Genomic DNA, 22,060 nt, shown 5'->3' with positions numbered 1-22,060 from the left:
AGACGGGAGTGAACCAGGCGTTCGAGGAGTTTAGAGATGAAGGGAAGATTAGAGACAGGTCTATAATTAGCGGCACAATTTTGGTCGAGGGAGGGTTTTTTAAGTAATGGATGTATGATGGCATGCTTAAATGAGGGAAGAATACCGGAAGTGAGGGAAAGGTTGAATATTTTTGTTAGGTGAGAGGCGACAGCCGGGGAAAGGGACTGGAGATGTGACGGAATGGGGTCACTGGTGCAAGTGGTCGGGCGAGAAGATGCAAGGAGCCTGATTACTTCTTCTTCTGTAACTGGTTCAAAGTCAGAGTGAACTAGATGCAGTGGGGGAGGACAGTGCATGGTATGAAGAGATTGGGAGATGATTTCCTGTCGAATGTGGTCAATTTTTTCTTTGAAGTAATTGGCCAGATCGTCAGCGCGGAGATCCGTGGTTGGGGCCTGCTCTCTTGGGTTGAGTAGGGACTGGAAAGTGTCAAAGAGACGTTTAGGGTTATTTGACAGTGAGGTGATGAGGGTGTTGAAATAGGTTTGTTTGGAGAGGTGAAGGGCAGAGTTGTATGTTTTTAGCATGAACTTATAATGGATGAAATCTTCGGGTAGATGAGATGTTCTCCACAGACGTTCGGCGCACCTGGAGCACCGCTGCAGGAAACGTGTTTGCAGCGTGTACCACGGTTGTCGCCGTCTGTGCCGAGTTGTTCTACATATAGGAGGTGCAGCTTCATCCAGGGCACTTTGCAGGGTTTCATTGTAATGCTTCAGAGCAGAATCAGGACATGAGATGGAGACGATTGGGGCCAATGAGGACTGCAAGTTCTTCATAAGTTTCTGGGTGTTAATGGCCTGTATGTTTCTATAAGTGTGGAAAGTGGGGGTGACCTGAGCGGGATGGCAGTTCTTGATAGAGAATGAAAGAAGGTTGTGGTCAGAGAGCGGGAGAGGGGAGTTTGTGAAATCATCCACTGAGCAAAGCCGGGAAAAGACCAAGTCAAGGGAGTTTCCATCTTCATGCGTTGGAGAGTTAGTATGCTGTGAGAGGCCGAAAGGGGAGGTTAGAGATAAAAGGTGAGAAGCAGATGGGGAGAGGGAAGAAGCAATGGGGATGTTGAAATCACCCATGATAAAGAACCTCATCCACGACTACCACAAAAGACTTCAAGCTATGATACGATAAACTTTATTGATCTCGAAGGAAATTATGGTATTACAGCAGCGTTCCAAAAAGCATTTCAAACATTACATTACAAATAGCATTACATAAAGTAATTACTAGACACAGATCTTACACATGACTAACCACATTACGTAACAAACAAATTTAAGTGAATGTAGGTACTTAAATCTCCGATCATTGCCATTAGTGCACCAGCCATAGGTCATTGTCGTCTTTCACCCTTAGGAAATTGTTATATACCCCCATAGCAGTAGGCACAATCGATTTCCTGAATCTCTCCATCTTGCACCCAAGTAGGATTAGACGACTGCTGAATGAGCTCTTCTGCTTCAAGAACAGTTCATTATAGCCCTACACTTCATCTGAATCCTATCTTCCACTACCTCCTCAAGAGTCAAGATGGAGGCCAACAGCCGCGCTTGCCTTCTTGATAAGTTTGTTGAGCTTATTAGCGTCAGCTACTTGCACACTACTGCCCCAGCAAATGATGGTAAAAAAGATGGCGCTTGCCACAACGGATTGGTAAAACATTTTGAGCATTTTACTGCACACATTGAACGACCTGAGCTTCTGTAGAAAGTAGTCTGCTCATTCCGTTCTTGTTATCCTTCTCCGTATAATACCTCCAATCAAGTTTGCCGTCAAGGTGAACCCCCAAATATTTGTAGCTTTCAGCCATCTCCACCTCCTGGCCAGCAATAGTGATTGGTAAGTAATCATCCTTTTTCCTTCTATAACTCACCAATTAATAACTCACAGAATTTTTGGAGGTGACAGATCTGATTTATACTGAAAGTCAGCTGTATACAAGCTGTCATTGATGTTAGGGGGGGCAACACACGGTGTTAAGAAATGAGGTATGGGACCTTTTGATCAGGGTCATTTGGATGTTTTGTGTTGTCATTATGATTTAAAAAGAGAAAACACAGTAGTTTGACAATAAATGGCTTCACCCAACTACTAACCACGAGTTGAGAAAAAGTTTTGGTGTAATCATTCATATTCTCTCAAAAAAGGCCAAGAAAGCAAAAATTCTGCCAGGGTATGTAAACTTTTGAGCACAACTGTAATATGCAGTAATACTTAGGTCATAGGTAGAGTGGCGATAGTCCCCTTGGTAAGGTGCCCTGTGTATAAAATGGATATTATGACCAGATAGGTGGACATACTGCGCAATAGCAGTTCACGGCGTGGTTCCACCATGTCACATGTATTTAAGTAAAAACATCCTTATCTGCAATGTACCCTGTATATACTACTGTGTGCAGTGCTTTAGATCTACTCTGGAGCCTAGCATACACTGTATATTTAGGGATATATTCTCATTTGCAATATACAAGGTATATAGTGTTGAGTGCAGTGCTTTAGATCAACATTTTCTGAGGCTACTATATGCTGTGTTGATTCCATCTGATAATAGTTCTACATTAATTAGTATTGCTCTGCTTGCTGAATTGTTTGGCTGGCTAACTATGTCATAATACCGATACCTACAGTATTTAACTGGCAGACTTACCTCGTTAACTGAATAACATTCTGTTTATTGATTGGTTTTCCCTGTACACCAAACTGGTGTATGGACATTTAAAATTTAGCCTTCACATATGGTGCGGATGGCTACTACCCATCATAGAGCAGCTGTACTTCGTCATTAACCTTTGGGCTGTGGCCTTGTCTGCAGGACATCTATGACTGGGCTAATGACAAGTCTGTCTGTACCAGGATTTATCTAGCTGTATAATTAATAGGTTATTTGAGCTGTTATCCTTATAGGGTTCAACGGGGAATACCAGGGAAAGTAAATGGTGAGTGCAGGCACCACAATAAAGTGGTGTTTTCAGAAGCATACAGTCTGAATGCATACAGATTACTATACACTAAATTAAGACAGTTGTTCGGTGGTCTCTCATACGTTTCTCGTCATCTGAGTACACATATATAAAGGTTGACACTGAACGACTGCCGATCAGCTGCTTGTTTGCCGATTGGCAGTGGTTTATTAGCCCGTTTACACCAGTAGGCTGTGCTTCACATGCACACTGAACGATCAGTAATAGATGGCTCAGCGTTCATACACCGCCACTGTTCTTGGCAGCACAGCTTCTGTACACACTGGACAATGCACCACCGATAATTATGATCTTTTATGCAAACCAAACCAAATTATTTCAGCCAGTGAAGGAGTGTTTTGCTCATTCTTTGGGTGATCGACGAATTGTTTAATTGCACGATTATGGCACAACGAGTGTTCCTAGAAACACTCATTAAAGATATAACAGACCCTATGACACATACAAAACAAATTTGTTGAAATGTGGTTTTATTTTGATCAGGTGGGGAACAGAGAGCTGTTTTAGTCACTGCCAGATATGTGATATTTTTGCTATGCAAATATGGCATTAAGACACTGATTAAAAATTTATCGCAATTCTCATCCAAAGCTGAATTCTCCTCGCAGCATCTAAAAAGCTGGCACTAAAAGCCCTGTATAAGCACTCTGCTATTACGGACAGAAGTGCTGCTGTTACTTAACAGCTCTACAGTTTTTAAGCGTAATAAACAGTGATGAGCGAGTATACTCGTTGCTCAGGTTTTCCTGAGCACGCTCGGGGGTCTCCGAGTATTTGTTAGTGCTCGGAGATTTAGTTTTCGTTGCCTCAGCTGTGCATGATTTACGGCTGTTAGACTGCTAGGGAATCCTTACATGTATTCAAGCTACCAGACAACCCCCACATGTACTCAGGCTGGCTAGCAGCCGTAAATCATGCAGCTGCGTCAACAAAAACTAAATCTCCAAGCACTAACAAATACTCGGAGACCCCCCTAGCGTGCTCAGGAAAACCTGAGCAACGAGTACACTCGCTCATCACTAGTAATAAACCCTTCAAATTCTTTATCTGTCAGCTAGAGGTAGAACTCCTCTACAAGATATTCATATTTGTCTCACACCAAATTAAAGGGGTATTCTCAAGAGCAAAAATTCATTTTAATCAACAGATCTTGGAATAATAATAATTTCCACAATTGGATGTGTATAAATAAAATGTTCCTGTGCTGAGATAATCTTATAAATGTGCACTGCTGTGCAATGGTCGTGTCTGACCGTACAGGCTCTGATCATACCACATCTCCTGGGTAGGAACAGAGTATACAGACATTACAGCAGGGGATCACAGAGGAATCTTTTTGTTAAGTAAAACATTTCCCTGCCTGTTTTTAAACAATGTTTTACTTCAAAAAAAAGAATAATTTGCAATCCTGTGTTGTAATGTCTGTATACTCTGTTCCTGCCCAGGGGCTGTGATATGTGTAGACCATGTCCCTGTACGGTCAGACACAGCCATTACACAGTACACAGCAGGGGCACATTTATAAGACTATCTCAGCACAGGAACATTTAAAAAAAAAAAAAATCTAGTTGTGGAAGTTATTATTGCAAGATCTGTTGATCTAAATGATCTTTTGTTTGTGGGAATATCCCTTTAAGCAAGGTCACCACATATCCAGGCTATGAGGATAATTTTTCTTCTGGCATCAAAACAAAAATGTCAAAATGGCATCAGTAGTCATCTTATTTTTTCACAACTTTCTACTGCAAAACCTATGACGCTAGAGTGACAAAAGCCACATTTTTGTAAAGTATTCTGATTGGGCTCCCGGAGATCTCAACAACTGATGAGCTAGATGAATGCGATCAGTAAACTATGGAATCCGTTCCTGCTTCAGTTTATTACTTATTAAACTCAGTTATATAGCACCAAGAATTCCAGGGTGCGTTACAGATATCACTGGGGCTCCCTCTAATGTGGAACTGAGACATGGAAGAAGACCGAGGAAAAATACTGGATGACTCCATAGATGGGAACAAGGCTTAAACGGGGTTGGCCACTACTGAGACAACCCCTTCTCATACCCCAATAAAATAAAAAAGCGAAGTGTTTGCACTCGCTCTCGTGCGGTTGTAGGATACGGGACTCCGGCACACAATCAGAGCTGGCGTCACTGCTCGCCTTTGAAATGGAACATAAAGAGGAAGTCAGATCAGCTGCAGCCCGGACATCATCTTCATGTTCCATTTCTCCAAAAGGGGGTGAGGAGAGGTGGAGGGGTGCCACTGAAGCCAGCGTTGATTGGGTGCCAGAGTTACATGTCGCCACAACTGCACAGGAGCAGCGGGAACAGAGCCAGCACAGGAGGAGAGTATAGGCTTTATTATTTCATCTGGTCCAAACATTTAGATCAAGAAGTAATTCTTGCCACCTAAGTAAGGCTTTGTTCACATGTGTTTCTGGAACTACAGATATGTTACATCAAGCACCTATCAGACATCTATGCCATACCCTTATGGATAAGCCATAAACCTTTAGAAAGTGGGAATATGCTTTATTAAAAAAAAGTCAGATAGTCTAGTATTGCTCTGAGCTATATCCGTGTTAGTAACCTGATGATATGGATTAGGCAAAAATCACATCACACAAATAAAAGCCCATTATCTGATTATAAATTACACATATTACATTTCACCCTTCCATCAATTAGCAGAATTACAGGCTGTGCCTGCCAACACATTCTCAAACATCCTTTCTGCCAGAATCAGGTAGCAAAATGTTTCTGACACTTGCACATTTATTAAAAGGGAATCTGTCAGGAGGTTTTTGCTAAGTAATCGGAGAGCAGCTTGATGTAAGAACTGAGAACCTAATTCCAATGATGTGTCACTTATTCGGCTCTGTACTGTTGTTTCAATATAATCAATGTTTTAGCAACAAGAGATTACCAATACAGGACTAGGTTTCTTGTTCCTCCTAATCAACTGTTCCCACCACTGATTAGCCGTTTTCTGTCAATGTAGTGTACACAAAACACTGAAAATCTGTTCTACAGGGCTCAGCATTCTGATCACTGCTAGATCTGCAGCAGAGAAAACAGTGTATCAAAATGACAACATGCAGATCAGTAAGTGACAAATTGATGAATTAAAGGTTTCAACCCCTACATCATGCTACTCTCAGATATAGCAAAATCATGGAGACAGGTTCCCTTTAACAAGAAATCAGTCAAGCATGTTTTAGCAAAAAGAAAAAACAAAAAGGTAATATAAATAGTACTGTGTGAACATAGGTGTATCCTCACTTAATCCAATATTTAATGTCAAGTTTATCTTTAACAGAAGTCTATGACATCTTCACATGGATGCCTCCGCTGCCTTGGGATGGCCCTGTTCTTTTTCATATACCATATCTGTGGGCTGCTCTTGTGCGACCATCTTCATTGCATGAATAGCATAGTTAACGCTTGTGTCATCAAACCATCGCCAAGAACCCATCAATGGGTTGTACAGCATGCCCCTCAGCATATCCACCACAAATCCATCTGGAAAAACACACACCAATATCAGCAACATAGTTTAATTTTATAAATCTGAAAAAAACGTTTTGCAATAAACATGCCAGTGTATCTATAGTACCTAGCTTGTCCTGCAAAAGACGCTCCAGTGCTTTTCCTGAAGCGTCTTTTTTTTTTAACGTCTTTTCTGATTATCTTTTGCGATGGCTTGGTCAAAGGCATTTTTTTTATTACACATATTAAATTAATCGTGAGCAGCTTCCAAAAGGATGGTCCCAGATGAATGGCCAGAACACTTCTTTTAACTGTTTGGCAGCTTTGGAAGCCAAACGTAGAGAAAATGTTAAAAAGACTTAGAAAGCCGTTTTTACATTACTATGCATATTCTTTTAAGCTTTTTTTTTTTTTTTTTAAAGCACAAACACTACTAAATATGGTGGTTTAATTCATGTGGTTAAGGTTACTATAAAGGATTTTCCTCGCCACTTCAGTTACACACAGTACAGACCAAAAGTTTGGACACACCTTCTCATTTAAAGATTTTTCTGTATTTTCATGACTATGAAAATTGTACAGTCACACTGAAGGCATCAAAACTATGAATTAACACATGTGGAATTATATACTTAAAGCGTGAAACAACTGAAAATATGTCTTATATTCTACAAAGTAGACACTTTTTGCTTTGATGACTGCTTTGCACACTCTTGGCATTCTCTTGATGAGCTTCAAGAGGTAGTCATCGGGAATGATTTTCACTTCACAGGTGGGCCCTGTCAGGTTTAATAAGTGGGATTTCCTGCCTTATAAATGGGGTTGGAACCATCAGTTGTGTTGTGCAGAATTCTGGTGGATACACAGCTGATAGTCCTACGAAATAAACTGTTAGAATTTGTATTATGGCAAGAAAAAAGCAGATAAGTAAAGAAAAACGAGTGCCATCATTACTTTAAGAAATGAAGGTCAGTCAGTCCAAATAATTGGGAAAACATTGAAAGTGTCCCCAAGTGCAGTGGCAAAAACCATCAAGCGCTACAAAGAAACTAGCTCACATGAGGACCGCCCCAGGAAAGGAAGACCAAGAGTCACCTCTGCTTCTGAGGATAAGTTTCTCCGAGTCACCAGCCTCAGAAATCGCAGGTTAACAGCAGCTCAGATTAGAGACCAGGTCAATGCCACACAGTTCTAGCAGCAGACATCTCTACAACAACTGTTAAGAGGAGACTTTGTGCAGCAGGCCTTCATGGTAAAATAGCTGCTCGGAAACCACTACTAAGGACAGGCAACAAGCAGAAGAGACTTGTTTGGGCTAAAGAACACAAGGAATGGACATTAGATTAGTGGAAATTTGTGCTTTGGTCTGATCTTTGGTTCCAACCACTGTGTCTTTGTGCAACGCAGAAAAAGTGAACGGATGGACTCTACATGCCTGGTTCCCACCGTGAAACATGGAGGAGGAGGTGTGATGGTGTGGGGGTGCTTTGCTGGTGACACTGTTGGGGATTTATTCAAAATTGAAGGCATACTGAACCAGCATGGCTAGCACAGCATCTTCCAGGGGCATGCTATTCCATCCGGTTTGCGTTTAGTCGGACCATCATTTATTTTTCAACAGGACAATGACCACAAACACACCTCCAGGCTGTGTAAGGGCTATTTCACCAAGATGGAGAGTGATGGGGTGCTACGCCAGATGATCTGGCCTCCACAGTCACCAGACCTGAACCCAATCGAGATGGTTTGGGGTGAGCTGGACCGCAGAGTGAAGGCAAAAGGGCCAACAAGTGCTAAGCATCTCTGGGAACTCCTTCAAGATTGTTTGAAGACCATTCCCGGTGGCTACCTCTTGAAGCTCATCAAGAGAATGCCAGGAGTGTGCAAAGCAGTCATCAAAGCAAAAGGTGGCTACTTTGAAGAACCTAGAATATAAGACATAATTTCAGTTGTTTAGACTTTTTTGTTAAGTATATAATTCCACATGTGTTAATTCATAGTTTTGATGCCTTCAGTGTGAATGTACAATTTTCATAGTCATGAAAATACAGAAAAATCTTTAAATGAGGTGTGTCCAAGCTTTTGGACTGTACTGTAGGTTGAAAATAAGACCTAGTTCCATCAAGTTCAACCTTTCTCCACCAATTGTACATTTTGTCACTAAAATATCTATAACCCACAATATTTGTACTGAGAAAATCATCCAACCCTTCTTTAAAAGCTGTTATAGTGCCTGCCATTACTACCACTTGTGGTCGGCATTCCACAGTCTGACTGCTCTAACTGTAAAGAACCCTTTCCTATTTAGCTGCCGGAATCGCCTTCCTTCCACCCAAAAGGAGTGTCCCCTGGTCCTTACTATGGCCTTTGGAAGGACCAAGTCATGTGCCAATCCTTTGCACTGACTACACATACAAGATCTCCTCTGAGACTTCTTTTTTCTAAGCTAACCAAACAACTTTTCCAACCTCTCATTCATTTTAAAACAATTACTTACTGGATTCAAGGAGTCTCTCCAACTCTACAGGCGAGATGAACTTGTCCCAGTCGTGAGTACCTTCTGGTACAAGGGTCATCACCTTCTCAGCCAGCAATATTCCAAGAAGGTAGGAAAGCTTGGTTTTATTGATCGTGGTAATAAAAAGGGAACCACCTGGCTTCCAAGAAAGAGAAAAGAGACTTGTCTGCATCAAATAATATTAACTCAGTCTGTACAGGGAATATTTTTGATGTTCTTCAATGACAAGTTCAATTTACGTTGAGGTGTAACTAAACTCTGTTACAAATTTTTCTATACATATATTGTACTCAAAAATTCCCTGCAGATAATTGGAGGTCTGGGTCCCAAGACTACCGATCAGTGAAGAGCATAGCTCAGGTGGCATAAGTTCACAAAGTGGAGTACAGACTTCTGGGCTTCAATATATTTAGGTATTTCCGTCATATCTCTCTCTTAAAACACCTTAAAAAGTTGCAAAGTGTTGGCGCAACATAGGATTGTGCAAAAATGTTGTGACTTGACGTTTTTACCAGCTGCACCAAAGTGAATGGAGCTAGCGTGGGACAGGGGCATGGCAATGTCCACCCCTCTAATTCTTGATCAGTTCTGGCTTACCTTACACTGGAAATCTTGCTCCAGTGACTGACTGAAGTAAGATTTATGGCAAGGCCCGCATAATTGTTAAGCTGATTCATTAACATGCACCTCTTACTCCGGTAAGCCCTTTCATTGAGACTGGATTGTACAATGCCAATTCTAGTAAATCGGGGCCAGACTATTGGATCCTCACTACGTCTGCTCGTGCGCACAGCCTTGGGACACATCATGCCACTGATCTGCAGTGCATTAAGGGTCTACAAGATACAGAAAAAATTATACCAAAGTTACAAACCATGGTAAAAAGAAGCCAACCCTTATACCTTCAAAACTTGAAAGCAGCTTTGGATAAAAGACTCCACGTCGTTCACATGTTCTACAACTTCTGATGCCACAACTGCATCAAAGCTTTCCATGCCATTCTCTAGAAGATCTTCTAGTGAGCAATGTCTGTACTGGACACATTTGTCTAGGTCTGGGTCGAATGATTTGTGCAGATCTCCAGTGCGAATGTTATCTTCTACAGGATCTATTCCCATGACAGCAGCACCAAGTCTGCCCAGTGGCTGCAACAGAAAAACATAACATGGTCTAAAATGGAGTTTGTCATTTATTATTATTTGCTTATTTTAGTAGATTCCACCACTCTCCACAAATTCTACAGCAGCTTTTCTTAGAAATCATTCTTTTGAAGTTCCCAAGATAATGCTCTTGGATATGTATAAAACAAATTGACCACTAGAAGTTACAGTTCTTTCTTGCCCCTACAAAACTCTTCAAGTGTTCAATAAGTGCCGACGGTGTAGGGTCACATCCCAATAATGGGGTGAATTATAGTTACTGTAGTCATTCGTTTACAGGAGAAATAACGGAGGAATGACACAATGGTCTAAGAGAAAGGGTCTACAGAAATTAATTTTTGAGGAGTACATGCATATACTACAATGGGGGCGGGCTAAAATGAATAAAGAGTTACCATTACAAGGCAGAATTGTGAACAGTGATATTAAAGGTGGGTGCGTGCCATCACTGATGGAATATTCCAGTCTGCAATTGCTCCTTTTTAGGTTTTGTACTTAAATTAATTCTAAATTGTTGCTGACAATATTAGTTTTCAGTTACCTCAGACAATAGTCCTCCACCGCAGCCAACATCAAGTAGCTTGATGCCCGCCAGAGGGCTCCCAACATCGTGGTTATGGTTTTTGCTCATTAGAATGTCTCTGGGGGTAAAATAGAGGATTACAAAATTAATTTTTATGTTCCTATCAGTGCTTTGAATGTGGATAACTGTCCTATTAACTATAACAGGAGGATCTGCTTATTAAAGGGGTTTTCTATGCTTATAATACTGAAGACCACAGGATAGGTCATCAATATCAGATCAGTGGGGGTCTGACACTGCCTGGCTGTTATCAACTCCAGCTGGATGTAAACATGGAACAGAGCTTAACCGTACAGATCCATTAAATGTCCAGTGGCCGCTGTCATATATGATTAGGAGCTGATCTGCAGTGGCCGCTACACACTGAACGGAGCTGTATTGTACAATTCCTCAGGGTTGATAGCAGCTGATCAGTGGGGGTGCTGGGAGATGGACCGCTGACATATATTGAGGACCTATCCTGAGGTCATCAATATTATATGATTGGACCATCCACATGAATACAAGTTATACGTCACAGACAGGTGTCTCAGCAACATGTTTCCCTTTTGAAATTACGGTAACAATCCAAACAGGATAATGGGGAGGTCATGGCAGGAGAAGAAGCTATATGCTTTTCAGGATTTTTTTTTTTTTTTTTCGTGAAAAGCAAAACTAAAGTACGGTAAAATTGTCATACCTTTTACTATAAAGGCTTCCTACTTTTATATGAAGCATACCTTATAAATGGCACTCTTATATCGTTCATTGCATGGAGGGCACAATATACACCTTCTTCATCCCACCATTTCGCTGACCATGCCTGGAATTTCTTAACCTCAATGGGATCCACGCTATGTGCGGTGCTATATGGCCGACTTAAACAGCAACTGTACAAATATCACAACTTACAATTAATTAAAAATCCAAAAGTGTAGTTAGACCAGTGATTAAAATGCTATAAAATAAACATGTAATGGCAGTTTGTGTAAGACAAAAAGCTGTGCTGCTACTAAAATATGCAATAACCATGTACACAAGGACTGGTGTTAGTAAACTGACGCTGTATCAGTTTCATTTTTTCTATATGTAAATATCGATACATGTAAATGCATAGGAATGTATCTTGCATGTAGTCCTTCTTTTCCTCTCTGCATGCGCTCTGTAAACATTCAGAAACCTCCTCTGATCCCCAAAACATCCAAAAATAACTAGAAGATGGAGAGGAGGGGGATGCAGCTGCAGGTCCCGCCCCTTTCATGTTCAGGGACATTATATGATTTGATAGGGGAAATGAAAGTGGGAAACATCTGATTGCCTAAGAACGCTAACATCTCCTTTAAAACCACAGGTGTAGAGAGAAAATATATAGTATAAAAAAAAACCAAAAGGCGTACAAATATGCATTTCATGTACATCTTACTATTTTAGTGAAGGAAACAGAAAATTTGAGGGGAATTATTTAGTGAAATCGGTACAAGTTACACTGAGTATTTATATGGAACCCATAGTGTACGGTATTTCATATGGAAGTATGCAGAGTTTCTTTCTTCTCATTCATGCAGATGCCAAGAAACAAAAATGCATGCTATATTAGGCCTCATTCACACGTCCATGGTTACAGTGAGTTATCCAGGACTATATCATTTTTTTACTACAGTCCTAAGAACTAACAGGCAGGTAGCTGCTAACTATATGCCTATTGTGCCAAGCTCCGATGTCTGCCAGCACTGAGCAGTTACAGACTGCTCCTGGAGGCGATTCACTGACGTCATGACGAAAGAGCAGCAGCTTCTCACCCGGTCCGCAATGTTGATGTGTCTGCCGACTGCTAGCTCCCCGCTGCTAGCTCCCCGCTGCTTAACTGAGACAAGAAGCCGGCTGTCAATCAGCATGAGATCAACAGCAATAACCAGTCGACAGAGCAGCCCGGAAGAGGAAAAGCATGACACGGAGCACATGAGTCATCGGCATGAGCGGTTGGTGACTGCTTTGAGCAGGGCTGTGGAGTCGGTACGCCAAACCTCCGACTCCTCAATTTCCCTGACTCCAACCCCACAGCCCGGCCTCACTAGTGAGCATGTACATAAAGTGCAGCACAGATTCATCGCCACTAAAAGCCCAGATCCTTAGATCAGGAACAGAACAGACATTTATAGGACAATTCAGAACTTTGCTAAATTCATATGAAAACATTTACAGCACATCCTGCACTGAACTACTGCACCCAATTATTATATATTTTAGGATTCAAAGTCTATTCATTTCATGCCGACTCCACCAAAATGGGCACCGACTTGGAGCCCGGCTGTAAAATAGGCAGCCTTTGTTATCAACTACCTGCCTGTTGGTTTTTACAGTAAAAAAATATATAGTCATGGGCGAGCCCTTCAAACACATACGTTAAAAAATGGTACCCGTGTAATCCGTGTTTTGGATCAGCATGTCAGTGTGTGGTCCGCTTTTACCATCAGTGTATTTCACAGATAGCAAAGAATAAGAGAAGAATTATAATTCATCTATGTTAAATAGGTACATCACGCCATCTGTGTGCTGTATGTGTTTTTCACAGACCCATAGACTTGTGTTAGCGCTTTTCACAAAAAAAAAAAAAAACCACAACATCTCTCCATAAGTTTTGGACAGACAGATGATCCGTGAAAGAACAGGGACATCTCAATAGCACCGTAAATTATAATAGGTACGTGTTGTATTTGTGAAAAAAAAAAAATGAATGATACAGCATGAACATCTGAATGAGGTCTTACAAATATGTTTTTCCTGTTCACGATATTTCACTATTCCTCTGCAATACAGTTTTATACTAAGGCGCCATAAGGCAGCACAGTGTTTACCTTCGCTACATAGCATGGAACTGGACGTCATGTGCCACTTACAGGCTCCAGGTATACAACTTCAGGCAGATCTGTCAGAGCATTTCTCAATAAAAAACTGCATACATGATTAAATGGATCTCTTAGGCCTGTCAAAATTACTGGATAATCTCTATCCTAAAGAAAAGCTATCTTCAGAAAATGACTAAAGGTTTTAGTGTTAAATGAATTTTTTGGGTAATATTTTTTCTTCTTTATCACCGCTTGCATTACCCCCTTCACCACTTTGCAAATTTCCATTTTTGCACTTTCGTTTTTCACTCCCCTTCTCCATAACTTTTTTTTATTTTTCATCAATATGGGCGTGTGAGAGCTTGTTTTTTGCAGGACGAGTTGTACTTTTGAATAACACTATTGATTTTACCATATAGTGTACTGGAAAAACAGTAAAAAAAAAAAAAAAATCCATCTGTGAAGAAAATGCAAAAAAAAAGTGAAATTCCCCAATTGTTTTGTTGTTTGTTATTTTAATTTACCATGGTAACTAAATGCTAAAAGTGACCTGGCAGTATGATTTTCCAGGTCAGTACGAGTACACGAATACCAAACATGTATATGTACTTTTTTATGTAAGGGGGTCTTATAGTCTAGCAGATTGTAAAAATTTATTTTTCTTTGCAGATTTTTTCATGTACTTAGTGTGGAGAATATATCTGCGATATACAAGATGTAGCTTGATTAGCAGTATTAAAAAGTTATAGAACCTTATAGGGAAAGATTTCCAGCGCGCTTGGCCCGCGTGGCACACAACAGAGAATTCCGTCAGTCTTGTGTGCGTGCATGCTTTCTTAGCTTTTCGACTAACTTGCTCAACAGCTGATCGGAGATTTAATAGGATGATTATTTGCTGGAACGCAGTTGTTGGTGCAAAAGCACAAAACACAAATTGTTCAACTCACTCATTTGAACTTTTGCTCTGAAACATCTTCATTTGGGTCCAAAAACTGTGAACATAGCTAAGTTTTTGGCAAGAATTATCTTAAACCCCCTCACGACCTGGGACACATCCATACAACCAAGTTGGTAAGTACTTACCGACCTTGGACATATGGACACATCCATACGATTTTGCCCACACAGGAACTGTGCGAGCACGATCGCCTGCACCACACTAATGGCAGTTTAACCCTCTAAATGCTGTGATCGATATTGATCGCAGGATTTAAATATCGATCGCAGGATTTAGAAAGCAGGCAGTGGGGGCATGCTCCCTCCACTCTCTGACTGACGCCCCCCATACCTTCATTGCGAGGGGCCAATCATTGCCATGGTGACCCGATGTCATCATGGCAACTTCCAGGTCACCAAGCTCTAGAAAGTTAGTTAGATCATAAGCAGTGCATGATCCAACTAACTTGTGTCTGCAACACTGACAGGTTATAAGCGTACAGCAATGCTCCTACATGGCTATGCTTTCTGCGATCAGTGGATTGAGTTGAAGCTTTTGTTGGGATCATTTTGGATCACATTTTTCCAGTGCTCTACACTGAGCACTAACATCTTCAAGAGACAACACGATTCAGATGAAACCCCTGAGGGAACCATTCATTATGAGGCAGCAGAGTTACTCTGGACTCCGTTCGCCCTCTGTTCAGCGTCCTTTTCAAAAGTGCACAAAACTGGACGACTGCAATTATATACACACAAAGACAGACACCGTCCGGTCATAGGCCAAACAGCATCCACAGTGTCTCGATCTGCCTCATAGGAAATCTCCAGCTGGGGGTTCCGTATGAATCATGTATTTCAAAGAATTACACGAGAACCGGGTATAAGCACTCAGCGCAGGACAAATGTGTGCCAAGCCTTACTGCGATCTTTGGGAGTCAGAATGAACAAATCAACAGGTGAAGAATTGGTTTGATTTATTTTTTATGCCATTCATTGTGCGATATAAGTTAGACAATTTTATTCTTTGGGTCAGTGCGATTACAGTGATAACAGATTTTTTTTTATGCTTGACTGCTGTCACACTAAGGGCTCATGCCCACTTGTGATGAAATCAGACGAATTCAATCCGATAAAAAAATATATATATATATATATATATATATATATATATATATATATATATATATATATATATATATATATATATATAATATCAGATTGAATTTGGACCAATGTTACTATGATTGTTCGCTCATCTGCATTTTTTTTTTTTCAGCTTGGATCGGATCACAATCGGGCTGGGGGAAAAAAAAAAAAAAAAAAAAAAAAAAAAAAAAAAAAAAATCGCCGCATGCAGCGATTGTAATCAGAAAATGGATTGCATCCCGCAATTGAAGTCAATGGGTGCGATTAAAAAAAGAAAAATAACGTTCCTAATTTGTGCAGTTCCTGTTTTGGAGACATATTGCTTTAAGTTTCCGGTCTTGACGCTTTGATGTCTTCCTTGGTCTACCAGTATTTTTGCCTTTAACAACCTTCCCATGTTGTTTGTATTTGGTCCAGATTTTAGACACAGCTGACTGAACAACCAACATCTTTTGCAACATTGCGTGATGATTTACCCTCTTTTAAGAGTTTGATAATCCTCTCCTTTGTTTCAATTGACATCTCTCGTGTTGGAGCCATGATTCATGTCAGTCCACTTGGTGCAACAGCTCTCCAAGGTGTGATCACTCCTTTTTAGATGCAGACTAACGAGCAGATCTAATTTGATGCAGGTGTTATTTTTGGGTACGAAAATTTACAGGATGATTCCATAATTTTTTCCTCAGACTTGAGCGATTCCATAATTTTCCCCTATGCTTGGTTAAAAAAAAGTAACCATTAATGACCAACACATTTTTTATTCTTGATTTCTTTTAGTGTTTCTTAACCCCTTCCCGACATGTGACGGAATAGTACGTCACATGTCGGGACCCCCGCTTTGATGTGCGCTCCGGCGGTGAGCGCACATCAAAGTCGCGACATGTCAGCTGTTTTTTACAGCTGACATGTGCGCGCAATAGCGGCGGGTGAAATCGTGATCACCCGCCGCTATTAACTAGTTAAATGCCGCTGTCAAACGCAGACAGCGGCATTTAACTACCGCATCCGGCCGTGCGGCCGGATATGAGCGCATCGCCGACCCCCGTCACATGATCGGGGGTCGGCGATGCTCCTCCATTGTAACCATAGAGGTCCTTGAGACCTCTATGGTTACTGATCGCCGGTGGCTGTGAGCGCCCCCCTGTGGTCGGCGCTCACAGCACACCTGCATTTTAGCTACATAACAGCGATCTGATGATCGCTGTTATGTAGCAGAGCCGATCGGGCTGTGCCTGCTTCTAGCCTCCCATGGAGGCTATAGAAGCATGGCAAAAGTAAAAAAAAAAGTTTTTAAAAATGTGAAAAAAATAAAAAAAATATAAAAGTTTAAATCACCCCCCTTTCGCCCCAATCAAAATAAATCAATAAAAAAAAAAAACCAACCTACACATATTTGGTATCGCCGCGTTCAGAATCGCCCGATCTATCAATAAAAAAAAAGCATTAACCTGATCGCTAAATGGCGTAATGAGAAAAAAATTCGAAACGCCAGATTTACGTTTTTTTTGGTCGCCACGACATTGCATTAAAATGCAATAACGGGCGATCAAAAGAACGTATCTACACCAAAATGCTATCATTAAAAATGCCAGCTCAGCACGCAAAAAATAAGCCCTCACCTGACCCCAGATCACGAAAAATGGAGACGCTACGAGTATCGGAAAATGGCGCAATTTTGTTTTGTTTTGTTTTTTGCAAAGTTTGGAATTTTTTTTCACCACTTAGGTGAAAAATAACCTAGTCATGTTAGGTGTCTATGAACTCGTAGTGACCTGGAGAATCATAATGGCAGGTCAGTTTTAGCATTTAGTGAACCTAGCAAAATAGGCAAGCAAAAAACAAGTGTGGGATTGCACTTTTTTTGCAATTTCACTGCACTTGGAATTTTTTTCTCGTTTTCTAGTACACGACATGGTAAAACCAATGATGTCGTTCAAAAGTACAACTCGTCCCGCAAAAAATAAGCCCTCACATGGCCAAATTGACGGAAAAATAAAAAAGTTATGGCTCTGGGAAGGAGGGGAGCGAAAAACGAAAACGGAAAAAGCTCCGGGGGTGAAGGGGTTAAAGCCAGAAAGTTGCCATTTGAAATGACTTTAGTTTTGTGCCATGTCTGTGATCTGCTTTTTTTCTACAAAATTAACCCCTTTACCCCAGGGTAGTTTGCACGTTAATGACCGGCCAATTTTTACAATTCTGACCACTGTCCTTTTATGAGGTTATAACTTGGGAACGCTTCAATAGATCCTGATGATTCTGACACTGTTTTCTCGTGACATATTGTACTTCATGATAGTGGTAAAAATGTCTTTGATATTACTTGCATTTTTGTGAAAAAAAACAGATTTGGCGAAAATTTTGAAAATTTCCAACTTTGAATTTTTATGCCCTTAAATCACAGAGATATGTCACACAAAATACTTAATTTCCCACATGTCTACTTTACATCAGCACAATTTGGAACCAATTTTTTTTGTTTTTTTGTTAGGGAGTTATAAGGGTTAAAAGTTGACCAGCAATTTCTCATTTTTACAGCACCATTGTTTGTTTTTTTAGGGACTACATCTCATTTGAAGTCACTTTGAGGGCTCTATATGATAGAAAATAATCAAGTGTAACACCATTCTAAAAACTGCACCCCTCAAGGTGCTCAAAACCACATTCAAGAAGTTTTATTAACCCTTCAGGTATTTCACACAAATTTTTGGAATTTGAAAAAAAAAATAAAAAAATGAACATTTACTTTTTTTTTTTTAAACACAAAAATTGTACTTGAGCTCCAATTTGTTTTATTTTACCAAGGGTAAAAGGAGAAATTGGACCCCAAAAGTTGTTGTCCTATTTGTCCTGAGTACGCTGATACCCCGTTTGGGAACATGGCAGAGCTCGGAAGGGAAGGAGCGCCATTTGGAATGTAGACTTAGATGGATTGGTCTGCAGGCGTCACATTGCATTTGCAGAGCCCCTGATGTACCTAAACTGTATAAACCTCCCACAAGTGACCCCATATTGGAAACTAGACCCCCCAAGGAACTTTGAACCCCCAAGTGTTTCACTACAGTTTCTAACGCAGAGCCGTGAAAATAAAAAAATAATTTTTTCCCACAAAAAATGATTTTTTTTAGCCTCCATATTTTTATTTTCCCAAGGGTAACCAGAGAAATTGGACCGCAAAAGGTGTTGTCCAATTTGTCCTGAGTATGCCGATACCCCATATGTTGGGGTAATCCCCTGTTTTGACGCACGGGAGAGCTCAGAAGGGAAGGAGCACTGTTTTACTTTCTCAACGCAGAATTGGCTGGAATTGAGATCGGACGCCATGTCGTGTATGGAGAGCCCCTGATGTGCCTAAACAGTGGAAACCCCCCAATTCTAACTGAAACCCTAACCCAAACACACCCCTAACCCTAATCCCAACCCTAACCATAACCCTAACCACACCCCTTACCCTAATCCCAAACGTAAATGTAATCCAAACCCTAACATTAGCCCCAACCCTAACCCGAACGGAAAATACATTTTTTTTAATTTTATTATTTTTCCCTAACTAAGGGAGTGTTGAAGGGGGGTTTGATTTACTTTTATAGCATTTTTTTAGCGGATTTTTATGATTGGCAGCTGTCACACACTAAAAGACGCTTTTTATTGCAAAAAATAGTTTTTGCGTCTCCACATTTTGAGAGCTATAATTTTTCCATATTTTGGTCCACAGAGTCATGTGAGGTCTTGTTTTTTGCGGGACGAGTTGACGTTTTTATTTGTAACATTTTCGGGCACGTGACATTTTTTGATCACTTTTTATTCTGATTTTTGTGAGGCAGAATGACCAAAAACCAGCTATTCTTGAATTAATTTTGGGGGGGCGTTTATACCATTCCACGTTTTATAAAATTGATAAAGCAGTTTTATTCTTCGGGTCAGTAGGATTACAGTGATACCTCATTTATATTTTTTTTTTTATGTTTTGGCGCTTTTATACGATAAAAACTATTTTACATAAAAAATAATTATTTTTGCATCGCTTTATTCTGAGGACTATAACTTTTATTTTTTCGCTGATGATGCTGTATGGCGGCTCGTTTTTTTTGCGGGACAAGATGACGTTTTCAGCGGTACCATGGTTATTTATATCTGTCTTTTTGAGCGTGTATTATTCCACTTTTTGTTCGGCGGTATGAAAGTGTTTTTTGCCTTTTTTCTACGGTGTTCACTGAAGGGGTTAAATAGTGGGAGTTTCATAGGTTGGGTCGTTATGGACGCGGCGATACTAAATATGTGTACTTTTATTGTTTTTTTTTTATTTAGATAAAGGAATTTATTTACTGGGAACATACATATACATACATATATATATATATATACATATATATACATATATATATATACACATATATATACATATATATACATATATATACATACATACATACATACATACATACATACATATGTATGTATGTAATTTTTTTTTTTCTTTTTTTTTTTAAACACATGTAAAAAATATTTTTTTTACTTTATCCCAGGGTGGGACATCACTACATATTGTCAGATCGCTGATCTGACACTTTGCACAGCACTGTGTCAGATCAGCGATCTGACAGGCAGTTCTCCAGGTGAGCAGGCGCTTGCAAGCCACCTCCCTGCAGGACCCGGAAGGAGCCCCGTGGCCATTTTGGATCTGGGGCCTGCAGTGAGGAGGACGTAGGAGACCCTCTGAACAACGCGATCACATCGCGTTGTTCCGAAGGTCTCAGGGAAGCACGCATGGAGCCCCCTCCCTGCGCGATGCTTCCCTATGCCGCCGGAACGGTGCGATCATTTTTGATCGCAGTGTTCCGGGGGTTAGTGTGCCGGGAGCGGTGACCGACACATTCTGACAACATGTCTCCGAAGTTCAAAGCAATAAATTTTGTATTTAATTTCTGAAAATGAGAAATGGTCAAAATAACGAAAAAATGCATTGCTTGCAGACCTCAAATAATGCAAAAAAAGAAAAAAAAGTTCATAATCATTTAGGAACACCAATACTAATGTTTTAACTCAGGAAGAGTTCAGAAATCAATATTTTGTGGAATAACCATGATTTTTAATCACAGCTTTCATGCGTCTTGGCATGCTTTCCACCAGTCTTTCACACTGATTTTGGGTGACCTTATGCCACTCCTGGTACAAAAATTTAAGCAGTTCTTCTTTGTTTGATGGCTTGTGACTATCCATCTTCCTCTTGATTACATTCCAGAGGTTTTCAATAGGGTTCAGGCCTGGAGATTGAGCTGCCCATGACAGGGTTTTGATGTGGTGGTCCTTCACCACACCTTGATTGACCTAGTTGTGTGGCATTGAGCATTGTCCTGCTGGAAAAAACAGTCAAAGTTGGGGAACATTTCCTGAGTAGAAGTAATCAACTGTTTTTCCAGGATAACCTTGTATGCGGCTTGATTCATACATCCTTCGCAAAGAATAACCTGCCCAATTCCAGCCCTGCTGAAGCATCCCCAGATCATCACCGATCCGCCACCAAATTTCACAGTGGGTGCATGACACTGTGGCTTGTATGCCTCTCCAGGTCTCCGTCTAACCATTAGACGACCAGGTGCTGTGCAAAGCAGAAAATTAGACTCATCAGAGAAGATTGCCTTACTCCAGTCCTCTATGGTCCAATGTTTATGGTCTTTGGAAAAACTTCAGCCTGGCTCTCCTTTGCTTCTCATTGATGAGCTTTTTTCTAGCTTTATATGACTTGAGTCATGCCTCCAGGAGCCTGTTACGAACCGTTCTTGCCATGCACTTCACCCAGCTGCCGTTTGCCATTACTTTTGTATGTCACTTGATGTCATACTGCGGTTGCTGAGTGACATTTGAATAAGATGACGGTCATCCCAGTCAGTGGAGAGTCGTTCTCGCCCTCTGCCGGTCTGTAGCTTTGTTGTCCCCAACATCTGCTGCTTGACCTTGTTGTAATGGACTGCCATCTTAGAAATTTTAAGGATGGAGGCAACATGACGCTCACTATATCCTTCTGCTAGTAAAGCAAGAATTGAGGCCTTCTTTTCCTCACTCAAGACTTTTCTTTTCAACTCCTTTGGCATGGTTAAAAGTTATTTTTTCATTCCTATTACTTTTGGGATGTTATTAGCACTTGTTTTGCCATCCAGCTTGTCCTATTGCATGAGGATTGTGAACACCACAGCAGTGTTTTTTATACTTTCCTTCGTTAAATAAAATTTGGTCCAGGTGATCACCTAATCGGAAGCACATTAAGTAGAATGAGGTGTACTCTGGTTGGAATTTAACTGACACTTGAATGGAATGGCTGTCAGAGATGTAGAGAAGCTGATTTTAGATAAAACTGTGCAGTGGTCTCTTAATTTTTGCC

The 22,060-nt window shown here is 40.6% G+C and overlaps 1 protein-coding gene across 1 annotated transcript in view; it reads right to left on the bottom strand.

The window, feature by feature from the left end:
* Positions 1-1,511: 1,511 nt before the first annotated feature.
* The window catches only part of COQ3 (coenzyme Q3, methyltransferase), a 30,553-nt gene continuing 10,004 nt past the window's right edge, over positions 1,512-22,060 (bottom strand). The window contains exons 3-7 of the mRNA XM_077289673.1: positions 11,494-11,643; positions 10,733-10,832; positions 9,934-10,176; positions 9,011-9,170; positions 1,512-6,546 (exon numbers count right to left, since the gene is read on the bottom strand). Coding sequence (XP_077145788.1) covers positions 6,359-6,546; positions 9,011-9,170; positions 9,934-10,176; positions 10,733-10,832; positions 11,494-11,643 — 841 coding nt within the window. The 3' untranslated portion in view covers positions 1,512-6,358. The remainder of the gene's footprint in view (positions 6,547-9,010; positions 9,171-9,933; positions 10,177-10,732; positions 10,833-11,493; positions 11,644-22,060) is intronic.

This window comes from Ranitomeya variabilis, chromosome 2 (genome assembly GCF_051348905.1).
Source record: "Ranitomeya variabilis isolate aRanVar5 chromosome 2, aRanVar5.hap1, whole genome shotgun sequence".
Classification (NCBI taxonomy): Eukaryota; Metazoa; Chordata; class Amphibia; order Anura; family Dendrobatidae; genus Ranitomeya; species Ranitomeya variabilis.
Note: the sequence above shows the minus strand (reverse complement) of the source record. Positions and strands in the feature narration are given on the sequence as shown.